Source organism: Brachionichthys hirsutus, chromosome 7 (assembly GCF_040956055.1).
Source record: "Brachionichthys hirsutus isolate HB-005 chromosome 7, CSIRO-AGI_Bhir_v1, whole genome shotgun sequence".
Lineage (NCBI taxonomy): Eukaryota > Metazoa > Chordata > Actinopteri > Lophiiformes > Brachionichthyidae > Brachionichthys > Brachionichthys hirsutus.
The window spans coordinates 5402498-5415050 of NC_090903.1; the positions used below are offsets into that span (position 1 = coordinate 5402498).

At 45.2% G+C, this 12553-nt stretch overlaps 1 protein-coding gene across 1 annotated transcript; it reads left to right on the forward strand.

Annotated features, from left to right (window-relative positions):
* The first annotated feature begins 2216 nt into the window (after positions 1-2216).
* On the forward strand, positions 2217-11899 carry ism1 (isthmin 1). Its single transcript, XM_068741406.1, has 6 exons — positions 2217-2369; positions 7519-7737; positions 8569-8836; positions 10088-10231; positions 10319-10408; positions 10519-11899. Exons 1-6 carry the CDS (start codon positions 2232-2234, stop codon positions 11034-11036), a joined length of 1377 nt encoding a protein of 458 aa, XP_068597507.1. The 5' UTR covers positions 2217-2231; the 3' UTR covers positions 11037-11899.
* Positions 11900-12553: the final 654 nt, after the last annotated feature.

The window sequence follows — 12553 nt, forward strand, 5'->3', positions numbered from 1 at the left end:
TGACTGCCAGGGATGGTGGTGAGCACAAGTGTTTCCAAGCTTTCCTTTAGTCACTCCGAGCTGCCTCTTGCTTCAGCAGAAATGAACTGCTGGCATTCAAAACATCTGTGCAACTAGAATACTGGTGGCAAGGCCCCAGAGACCTGCCGGCCGGCCTGCCTGCACCAGCCTCTTTTGAACTGCAGATCCAAATACACTGCACTTAAATGAAAGGCATGTGGCTGCTATTCTGAAGGGGGATCCTCTGCTACGCCTTTGATGTCCGCCACTGTGTCCAATACAGGCAGTCATTTCTCATCTCTGCTTTTCATTTAAATGGAGATTTTTCTATTGTGGATATGTTTTTTTTTTTTTTATGAAACAGCCAAAGAAAATATTTACAAGATTTGGACAGATCCGCTCTGAAGCTAGTGAGACTGTAACTGGAGACGGAAATGACGCTGGATTTGTTACACAGACTGAGATGAAGGAGGGCACTGTGGCGTGTTTGAGTACAGACGGATGCCATGAGGAATTATTGCTGTGTTTCTGCTTGATTCAAACATTCAATTCGCCCCAATAGGTATATGTGATATAGAGCTTTATTTGGGATATTTATATATTGATTACTACACAACAACAAGCTGTTGTAATTCTCGTAATTAAATAAATACCTACAGTTTTGTACATTCCCTTTGGCTTGTCTTTTCTGTTGATTCACATATTTAGAAATGATGCTGAATAAATCAGGTAAACTAAAAACAGACAAACAGCGCGCGTGTCGAATTGATTTTTAATGTAAATCTCCCGGTTCATTACATGCGTAACGCGCCCTTTTCTCTCTTTTTTTTGCCACAACAAAAGTGTTCGCTCTGGTTATGATTGGAATTGACACAAATAAGCTAATTAGATCGCGTTAATTATATCAACATCAATATTATTCCACTTGTACCCACGTCAAAGGTGACAGAAGACATCCCCGCTGTGGTGCGTAATTTGACAGCGGCCGGCACTTTGAAGCGCGCCATTTGTCTTTCCGAGGTGAAGCGTTAGGGCACCTCCCGCAGATTCAAACATCTGAGACAAGCCCCCCTGCTGTGACGCGTCAACAAAGGGGGCCACACTATACCCGAAAAGGGTAGTTTTCTCTGCACTGCACTATTTCAGAGCCATAATAATTAAACAATAAAGTATATCAGTGGTTTAATGCCCGTACAAATACAGACATTGTATAAACATCTACTATAATGTCCCCCTTTGAAAGAGGTTTACGAATCTTTAATGTTTTAAATCAATATGTTTGATTATGTGTGTAAAAAGAACTCATTTATCTGAAATACGACTGAAAATTCAGATATATTAGTGTTAACAGGATAAATCGCACAAAATTCCACCGACATTGTTTGGTGTCAGATCCGGCCGGATATATGGGGAGGACGGGCTGGGGGGATGAAAGAGTTAACCAGGGGGAGGGCGCGCCGCCTGCACATGGGCGGATGGCAGACTATAAAGCCACCTCAAGAGCGCACAACAAGAGCAGCGTGTGTCGCGGAGAGACACGAACTTTGATTTATTCAGCAGGTCGAGGTAGAGACGCGCCGCGTCTTCTTCTGAGGGGGCGTCCGTGCGGCCCGCGGCGAAATGGATGAATGCTGTTTTTGAAAAAGAAAAAAGAACTTTTACCTGGAGAGAGAAATACTTTTAACTGGCAACAAAAGGACATTCTCGTCGAATTTACACGTCGGTGCGCGCAGAATGAGGATAAAAAGCAGAGGTGCGTAAAGCGGCTGCAGTGGAAGTGAAGTAAACTGAAGTGTGGAGCGGACAATGTGGCGGGCGCACCGCGGAGCGACTTTCCCGAGCTTGGAGAATTGACGAGGGCGCAAAGAGCGGAAAGTTTTGATGCGGCGCGCTGGATCAAGTCCAGTTCCATTGGACAGAATCAGCGCATAAAAACAAAATCATAAGAGCAACTATTAAACGAGAGCAGCCCTTAATTAACGGCAGCCTACTGTTTGCAAAGGAAACCTACTGGATTTAAATTAATTCGCTCAAATTAATTGGCTGCACCCTCCACCGGTCCTTTTCCCTTCTTTTTTTTTTTTGCAATACTGGTTCCCGAAGTGGCTCCGAAGTGGTGTTGCGCCTCCTCGTCCCCGGCGGATCCGGAGATTGGAGTCTCTGCACCGGGAGGCGGCGGAGTCGGAGCTCCGGCCACAACGCAGGCTCCTAAGAGCGGCCGCGTCAAAAGGATGGTGCGCCTGGCGGCGGAGCTGCTGCTGCTCGTGGGACTTCTCCTCCTCACCTTGCACATCACGGTGCTGCGGAGCAGCCCGCTGCCTCAGGGAAATGTCACTCTGAGCTCGGACCGGGACGCGGCGCTGAGAGAGGTGAGTGGGGGGGGGTCTATAAGGGGTCTCATCTGGTCGCAGATGGGTTTGATAAACTTGCTCATGACACAATGGCTCAGGTAAAACGATGCCTCCTTTCCCTGGGAACCCTGGAGTTTGTTGACATACACACGGATGTGGAATCCCCTCGGCTGTCTCCCCCAGGGAATGTAGGAGCGCCAGCAGGAGGAAGGGGGTCCGAATCCCTCGGCTGTCTCCCCCAGAGAATGTAGGAGCACCAGCTGGAGGAAGGGGGTCCGAATCCCTCGGCTGTCTCCCCCAGAGAATGTAGGAGCACCAGCGGGAGGAAGGGGGTCCGAGAGACACCACCAGGCGCACCTCCCTATTATTGGGGGTTAAATGCTTGCTCAGGGCGCTTCTCTGTCATCATGGGCTCATCACTGTCATCCAAGCATTCAGATGAGGCAGAGGTCATAGTTGCACCCCTGATGGACCCCTAGCCCCCCCTCCCCTCCACCCAAACACAACACACAAAAAGAAAAAAAACTTCAAATACAGTACTTTGATGCACTGTGCTATTAATGCTCAGTGATAATCAAGACAGACACTAATTAGATTAAAGATATCGATGGATTTAAGCTCCAGAGGTCTTGATGGCGTCTGATATAAATGCAGCCTTACCTGACCTGTGACCCCGTCGAGCCTGTGGTCCATTTCACAGCAGGCTTCAGCTAAGTTTCACGAGGGAGACATTTGTCAACATGATACCACTTAAGACAGGTTTAACAATTTAACTGCTCGTTTTAATGTCGGCATAAAGCACACAGACTCCAGTACGGACTGAAATCCTAACTCGGGGGGGGGGGGGGGGGGGGGGTTAAGGGATCAACAGACAGTGTCAAACATCCTTCAGCTGCTTTTTGATGTATATTTAGCATGCTGTGGAAATACTTAAAAGTTCCACTGATAAAGGGGTATTTGTGTCTATACCAGTGTCCCTCCAGAAATTCTTCATTATGACCTGGAGGAGATGATTTGGAAGAAAGTTTTTTTATATTTCACTTTTGTCATTGTTGTCTGGCCTGTGTATTGGAGCAAACTTGTGTATAGTTTGATATTTGGGCATTTAAAGCTGAGGAAGTATTCAAAGAATTTATGAAATATTTGTCACACGGCCAAATGTTGGATAGGTTGAGCTGGGATGGGGACCAGAGGGGAGTTTCTCCTGAGGAATTGAGGTAAAAATACTCAACACATGCCTCCCATTCCAGCCTCAACATCTCTTTTGTCACTTGTCCAAGGGTTTGGCGTGTGATGAAAGAGATTGTCAGTCATAGCCCATGTTAAGAATAGCATAAAATGTTTTATTTTTTCCTCCTCATGAATAATCAACTTCAAGCAGGACAAGGCGGCGGCGGCCAAGGTGTCACTATTAAAATGCCATTGATAGAAACACAAATGAGGATGCAGCATCATGCATAGTGGAAAAAAACGCATCTCTTTGGCCCAAAGTAAATTATCATCACTGACCCATCCAATCCAATGTGGCAGTGTAAAAGGTAACGTGATTATATATTAAAGAGTATTGTCCATCTGACAATGTGTGCTGTAATTAATCCGGCTGATTTATATAGTGACTTTCTATTTTCAAGAAGTCACTTTTGAGCTCTTAATTCCCTCAAAGCCTCCATTCTTTGTTACATCCTATATAAGTAAATATAGACCCCACTATGTGGCGTGTGACAGGAAGGATGGCTGGGACGTCTACCTACATAAGTGATGTGCAGAAAAGCATCTGGCACAATGCGCACTGCCTTAATTTCCTGGCAGCCTCCCCGAGGGAAGGACCCCTCACTTGCTCCCAATTGAAAACGGAGTCATGCCCCTTTAAGCAGCCCTCACAAAATAAATAAAAAAAAGAAAGGGGGAAGCTGGAAAAGAAGAGGAGATTCTGTGAAGAGAGATGGGGGGGGGGGGTGGCTTGTGTGTGCAAGTGTTCATTCATGGCTTTTCAGAAGGGGGGCGGGGGGGCGACATCCTGTGAGGCCCCAGATGAATTGAAGAACGGTGTGTCACTTTTGATCTCTTTTGAGGAAGATGTGAGATGAGCGTTTGGGACTGTAAGCTGCCTCACCATCAAAAGGAGCACTGCTGTTTTCACATTCAGGTGATTTACTCTTATGCAGCGTCACACTGAAGTGCTCCGAAGTGATATGAGAAACCATCATGCTATTCTCATTAGGTTGGGTAGAACATTTGGAGGACTGAGATACGCGTTTAAGTACGCGTTGACGTATTTTACACAACTGATGCACAGCTGCCATTCCTTTCCTGTGACTAATTGTTTCCATTATTTTCAACAGCACCAAATCTCATATAATTCTAACTGCTGTAATGCTGAGACAGAAATATAAAATGTAAACTTCCTTGTTTGCCTAGCACACTGCAATGTTCCCATTAAGATTTAGTGAAATCCCAGTGCATTTGGGGAAAAAGCATCTTAAATGTTCCTGTTTCTGTGCAAGTTATTAACTGATTTCTGTTGGTCTGTCTCACAATTTCTTTTTTACAATAAGCTTAAGGCTTTAACAAACATCGGATATTTTGGACTTGTATCAGCATCGATGTTTGCTGGTACCAATAGATTGTAAACTGAATATCAACACACATCAACACAATAGTGTTGTCCGTTTTGTCAAGGCTTATAAAATCTATTACATTAAATATTGACTTTTGGACAAGTTCAACTTCATTTACACTTTTAACAGATTATTAGCAGTTTGTTAGACAAGAGTTAGATATTTAAAATAAATTATTGTTAAAATGGTAACTTAAAAATACAATCAGTTACATTTAACATTCACATAAAGCAGTTAGTAGGACATGGAGATGATGCATGCCGGAACAATCGCATCACTGTCAAGATAAGAAAACCGTTGAAAAGAAAATATGATTTCATTTCTGTAGGAAATAACATTAGCATGACGTTTTGTCATGAAAGTGAATCTTTAATCTTCTGAATCCATGGAGTCTGCATCTTTCTGTCTATTTGTGGTGTTTTTATTTTTATTTTTGCAGACTTCATCAATGCCTCAAAAGTCCAAGACTCATTTGCAAATGATAAAGGTAAACCTTTCAGCAGATAGTGCCTTTAACAAATCTTTTCATAGTCACAACAAAGATTTGTGTAGAAGCAAAACGTTTTCACAGCAGAGGTACAGCATGATGTGATACAAATAAAGATTCAAATGGGATTAGTGTGGATAGTGGAAAGTTAATCTGCCTGCAAAAAACTCCTACCGATTTGTGTTTTCTGGAACATACGAGGTGCCAACTGCAACTACCAATCACGGAGAACACATACCCGTAAGTAGAGAAAGTATGAGAAAGTAACATCCACAACTCAATAAAGCGACGTCTTTCCCTTGAATCAGTTATCGGAGCGCGTCTGTGTCCCGTAGTTTGGCAGAACTCTTTCTGGCATAGGGTTTAAATGATTGCTTGTATCAGCCGAATCATAAAACATCATTGTTTGGCCTGCAGAGCATCTTGTGTGGCCTGCAGAGAGAGACACTTGGGTAATCCATAACAATGCAATTCACTGGGAAGAGATCAAGCACCCTGGTTTACTGTAAGTTGCCGTATTTTGCTTGTATCCTCATTGTGACTGAAGCCGTGTGTGTTGCCTTCTCTCTCAGTGGAGCTCAGTTACATCCACCGAGTGACTTCTAAAGGCTGAAACTTGAGAGAAAGGGTTATCGCATGGGGCTCTCAAAGCCCAAGTCATTGTGATAAATCCAAAGCAAGTCCTGTGATGTTAACATAAGACGTTGATGGCTGATGCCCATGCTATAGTGTTAAAATGGCCCTTTTCTGTACTGATCCCGCCACCATTGCTGACTGGTTATAGAAAAGACATTTGCGACTGAGACAATTTGATCAGAATCTAATTCTTCATCTGTGTTTCTGCAAATTGTAGGATTTTGAAAATAAATGATCTAAAATAAAACCCACTTTTTTTTTCCTTTCTCTTTTTGGTGTCCAAAGGCAAAATTAAGATCTTCTGATTCTCTTTCCTCAAAATGATGTGCAATTACATAACTTTGTTTCTTTTTCTTTGAAACGCATCCGTGAATTCTTGTCTCCAGAAGTGAATTAAGAAGAGGAATACTAAGATTTACAAGTGAATTTAAATGTCATGTACATTTATCATCCTCCCTCCCTTGCTGTGTAGATCCATTTACAGCAAATGCACTGTCCAAGAGCGCACCTTGGCTGGACACAAACAGCTCTACTGGGGGGGTTTTATGCTCACCACAATGTGGCTGAGCTGACACGTTGTCTGTGACTGGCCACCGCAACTGCACGGCACTGCTGCCATATTCTCAGGCATCAGCCTGGCCACAAAAACAGTAGGGAGGATGAAATGGGACATGAAAAAAGGAAACATGATTGATGGATTTCTTTGATCTTATTTTCTGCCACCCCCCATAATGGATGATGGCCGACTGCTTATAGCTGTCTGTCCAATTGGGGAATAATTGTTTTGTCTTTGCATACCTGACAAGAGATGCATTCCTTAACTGTCCTTTTGGGACAAATTTCTACCCACTGCTTTCAGAAAACCAAATGTTTCATTTCTGTCTTCAGGGAGGCAGATGCAATTATTTTTGCAATGTTTGCTTAGGCTTCTCTGTTATAGCCCCGGAGCAGGAAAACCTTACATCGCTCATTTCTCCCAGCCAAACACCAGCGCATGCTAAAATTGTCCATATTATATTACTATGGTAAAGCAACAGCATAGTCTGTAAGTTAAAAATGGAAGAAAATATATAGTGTAGCCATGACGCTGGCTCTAAATGCAGGCTCTCCAGACAGATTACAGTATATTTTAGTGGAAGCAGACAAACACGTAGATGTTTGTCCACTGGTTCAGCCGCTCCTGCTTTCAGGGCTCCAAGTAGTCAAGTAGTCTGTCCATAGGATTAATGACAGAGGTCATGGCCACATGAACCTCTGTCAACAAGAGAGATCAATCGAATGTTGCTTAGTGTCCAGCCACTGGACATGTAAAGTGACACACAGGGCCCGTAGCCTAAAGATTTACTGAAGGAAACAATACAAATACATGTTTAATCTGATATTATGAATTCATAGAATAGAACTGATTCCAATTTTCTCTCCTTAGCAGAACAAAATAAATGCAAAAAGAAGCTCCTCCACTGAACTGGCTCCCAGAGACCGGAGGCCTGGTCAAGAACACAGGCTAAGCCACCGGCCTGCCAGCCTCCCTCGGTCGCAAGGCAGCAGCGTGCACAGGGACGGCCCCGGGGCTTTCCTCCTCGATCTGCACAACTTCCCCGACCTCTCCAAAGCAGACATCAATGGACAAAATCCCAACATACAGGTGATCGTGTGTGTCTGTGCACCTGCTCGTGAGCTTTGATGCTTTCATGTAAGAGTTGGCTACTCAAGCACAGAGGACAGGAAGAGCAAACAGGAAGAAGGAGAATAGTTTGGTGCACATCACTACCCCCCCCCCCCCCCCCCCATCCCCTTTCATACTACCCGGCTCATAGCGAAGCTTAAGATCAATATTGAGGTCCCATGTCCTTCATAGTTGCAGACACTAACCAGCAATGCTACTAACATGTGTGCAGGAAGACAGACAGCAGCTTATGCAAATATGTGGTGAGCTCTTGCCCATAAGTCCCTCAGTGGTGCAGATGGCTGAGTAACCACCACCATATTTAAATGATTCCCCCGTCTAATCCAGCAAGGGGGTCTTTCCATTTCTGACAGCATCACTGCTAAAGCCGAGCACGAACAAAGTGTATCACTTCTCTAGATGTGGGAACAGAGCGGAGCGACCAATTGAACAAGGGCGTGAGGCTGTGGGAGAAGGCGAGGGGCAGGAGGGGGGTGTCTTTGATCCTGGGATTCATCTGGCTTTCATGGTCTGGAGGAGGCAGAGTAGCCCTTTGAACTTCGTGTTTAGGTGGAGAGAGCCCAAGAGATGGGAGGGTGACTGTGGGGCAAGAGTGATGGTCCCCTCCCCCCTCATCTGGGAGGCATATGTGTTAGGATAAAAAGGGGGAAGGGGTTATATCATATGTAGGGATATCGCAACGTGTCACCTTATGGCAAATGATGGTCCCATTCTGCTCAAAAAATGCTACACGTGTCTTCTGTGACCATCGAGCGCCTTTAATCCGTGGACTTTGATTCTTTAATTCAGGTGACCATCGAAGTGGTGGATGGACGAGAGGGCCATGAGCCAGAAAAAGGCCTCCGCAAGGAAAGCAAGCCCAGCTGGGCTTCTCCCAACTGGAGGAACTGGTGGCCTCAGTCATCATCATCATCATCATCATCCTCTTCCACCACTCACCAAACTGAGGAGTACGATCTGAGGAGCAACAGCGAGGATAGCAACTTCCTCCGGCCACCGGCAGAATGGGAGCGGAGGGGAGGCGCTGGGGGAGGAAGCAAAGCTCAAAGCGAATACGGTGGGAATGACAGGAGGGTGATGGTGTGCGATGCACTGTGCAGCGTATTGAGGTGGGCTCACAGGCTCTTAGCCAACGCTTTCACAGAAGGACATCTTCTAATGTGGAATCTGTAATTTGCAGATTTGGGCAATTTAACCTGTCACCATAATAAGTGCAGTCAGCCTAAGCATGGCTTTGGGAGCCTCTGATTGAAGCCTTTAACACTCTTTTTTTTTTTTTTTACGAGAAGGCTTCCTCCCGTGGCGCAGAGCTCGCTATGTGACACCGTTTAAACGCCTCTGTACATCAAAGTTGAGCAGCAGGAGATGGGGCCAGAAGCACCGTTTCACTGCCCCATCATTCTCACAACACTCTCCAAAAGCAAAACCCACAGATAAATCTGCCTGGAAAAGAACTTACACTCAAAGTCACACAGCATGCGTCCAGCCCGTGTTGTAGCATGCCCAAACCAACATGGTTGAACAGGAATGCATGCGCTGTGGTTAATGTCCTTTTATCCACTCGCACTGCACAGGAGTTAAAAAGTAAGCCCCCTCCCCCCCAGAGCATAGCCCATTTTTATGTTTCTGGCTTGTTGCTGTGGTCAGCTCTCATCCGTATTTCATGCACCGCTGATAGACAAGGAAATGTTTTATTACCTTTCCTTCGCTGGAATTAGACGTTCATGCATGTGGACAGGCCACAAGGGTCATCTTCACAGACGGTTATTGGATTATACCGGTCTCGTCAGTGGGCTAATGGCAGGTTATTGCAACGGGTTCTGAGCTGCGACACGGCAATGGGCTAGATGCCTATCTGGCCTCTGTATTCAGACAAAATGCTTATAATGAGGGGCAGATGGTAGCAGAGTGGCATATCGAAGGCTTGGGCTCTGGCCAGGAATACTTCCATCCCAACATGCCCACGTTAATTCCCATTGATGGAGTACTGCTTTCAAGATGTTTGTGTGTGTGTTTGTGTGTGGTAGCGACGGTAGCGGTGGGGCGAGGCAGTTGCACAGCCTGGTGTAACTGTTTCCATGCATACCCATTACGTCTTCTCAACATTAATAGGAGTTAGAGAGGATTTCTTGCTATTTCACTTTCTATTTTCAAAACCATTAATCACAGACAGTGCATCTGATTGTTGTCTCTAGAGCCACTTTGTGAGCGAATGCCTCTATTTTCCCCGTAGCTTTAATTGGAATTTGCAAAAGTTCTTCCCTGCAGGAGACCTGAGCACCTCTGTCTTTATCGCTCTTTCACCTAGACTACATGGATGGAGAAGGCGACTGGAGTAACTGGTCGGTGTGCAGTGTCACCTGTGGAAATGGAAATCAGAAGAGAACCAGGTCATGCGGTTATGCTTGCACGGCCACAGAGTCCAGAACGTGTGATATGCCCAACTGCCCAGGTAAAGAGCAAAGGACTGTGTTCCAATTAAGATAGCATTAATGGGCAGGTTGTAACTGTTGCGGGTTGGTTTCATCGTTCTCTGCAGGTATTGAAGACGCCTTCAAGACAGCGGCTACTGAAGTGAGCCTGTTAGCAGGAACAGATGAGTTCAATGCCACAGAGCTCTTTGGTGTCGGTAAGATTTTCCTGTCTCTTCTGAAGCAGCATGGGAAAAGCACGCTTCACCTTCTGCTGTTGGAGAGAGGTGGGGAGATGTAACACTATCTGCGCTTTCCTCCCTGGCAGACACAGACAGCTGTGAGCGATGGATGAACTGCAAGAGTGACTTCTTGAAGAAGTACATGACTAAGGTGGCCAACGACCTTCCCAGCTGCCCTTGCTCCTACCCAACCGAGGTGGCATACAGCACGGCAGACGTACATGACGCTCTCACGCGCAGAGATTTCCGTTGGAAAGACGCCAGCGGGCCCAAAGAGAAGCTGGAAATCTATAAGCCCACGGCTCGTTACTGCATCCGGTCCATGCTGACGCTGGAGTCCACCACGCTGGCAGCGCAGCACTGCTGCTACGACGACCACATGAAGCTGATCACTCGTGGAAAAGGTGCCGGCACGCCCAATCTCATCAGCACGGAGTTTTCAGCCGACCTGCACTATAAGGTGGACATCCTACCCTGGATCATCTGCAAAGGGGACTGGAGTCGCTATAACCAGGCCAGGCCACCAAACAACGGACGGAAGTGCTCTGATAACCCTCAGGACGAGGACTACTACAAACAGTTCGAAGAAGCAAGGGAATTCTAGCCCACTGCATAGTGAAAGGGGGAAAAAAACCAAACACTGCTTAAGTATTCAGCTAAACCTCAAAAATGTTGCCAAAACCATTTAAAAATTCTCTTTTAAGTCAAGTAGAACATGAACATTTAGGCTCTGAGGAATAAGACTTACTGCTTATTTGAACCAAGAGGAATAAAATCCAACAGATGAGCTTTTCTGGACTTTTCTTGACTTCAGTAAACCCAGGTACAAAATAAAATATTGTTTGGTTTTCTAATTATCATTTTATCGCTCTCTTTCTCTCACTCAATAAAAATGAGTGTCACTAATCACAACTCAGATTTGTTCACTAAAGGGAGAACTGAGTTTATATTCTCAAAAGGGAAAATTCTTATAATAGGAATCCTGTTAAGATTGTGTACATATTCATCTCCGGCATAGATTCATGTGTTGTCAACCTTGAGTTTGGAAGGGGGTGGTGGCGGTGGTGGTGGTGGTATGGGGGTGGGGTTATTGAACAGGGTTATCAACTTTTCTCCCATTATGCCATCCTCATGTCAGTTTATTTAGCATGCACAATGTCATCTTATTCAGTTAATTTGCAACATGTCCTTTGTGTCCGAGGCAGAAAGTCACTGTAAAAAGCCTGCATTATTTTTGTAAAGTATTTATTAAGTTGTAGCTGCGTCTGAGTCGGTTGTCTATGACTGTGGTTTCTGATTCACACTTGGATGAATGCTAATTTGAGATTTGTCTGGAGCGCAAACCTGTAACCGATGTGCTTCTCCGTCTCAAGTTAGGATTAAACCATAATAGAAAAAGTATGTGTGAATTCAATTGTAAGGAAAGTTTTTTTTATATACTGGTATATGAAATTAAAAAAGAATTTTTAACGCCTATAAATGTCTTATTAGAAATAAAATCATTGCATCTCTCACAAGACACAAGTCTGTTACAACGGTGGAAATGAAGAAAACATCAATCAAGGTCTCATCAGTCGCTTTAAGATTCTTTTCCTCCTGTCAAAAGAAAGAGAAAACTCTCGACAATTAAACTCCCAACAGCAGTTACCGTACAAGACTTCCATTCGTTCCATCCACCTTGGCTCTCAGGCCAGGCTTTCTGATGGGATTGTGATATTTCTTCAGAGGAGGCGGGGAGGGTAAGGTTCCATTGAATGTGACTCAGATTCTTTCTCGTTGGCATGCATCCTCACATTCCTGAGTAATTTATCAGTGTACTCATTTCTACACACATACACACACACACTCAAAGCTACCCATCCATAGCGAGGACCTCTGACCATCCCCTCTCCTCGCTGAGTGCTGCAGTCATTGTCACACAGAGAACGCCATTCATGGCGCTCTCATTCCTGCAGTCTCGTGCACGGCACAGCTGACCGGGCGCAGGCCTCCTCTCTGTCTAATGTAGCAGGCCCCAGCACGTTCCACATCCTTGAGGCACGACTCGCAACCCCCTAGTATCTTCGCTGTTAAAACAAAATTCCACTGCACATCTTACAACCCATTTATTTCAATCACACT

What these genes read in the sequence shown, in the direction of transcription:
- ism1 (XM_068741406.1), top strand. Translation starts at nt 2,232, where the DNA reads ATGGTGCGCCTGGCGGCGGAGCTGCTGCTGCTCGTGGGACTTCTCCTC. An exon ending in GACAAAATCCCAACATACAG is followed by an intron (nt 7,738 to 8,568) that starts GTGATCGTGTGT and finishes TCTTTAATTCAG; the next exon opens with GTGACCATCGAAGTGGTGGA. An exon ending in CACAGAGCTCTTTGGTGTCG is followed by an intron (nt 10,409 to 10,518) that starts GTAAGATTTTCC and finishes CCTCCCTGGCAG; the next exon opens with ACACAGACAGCTGTGAGCGA.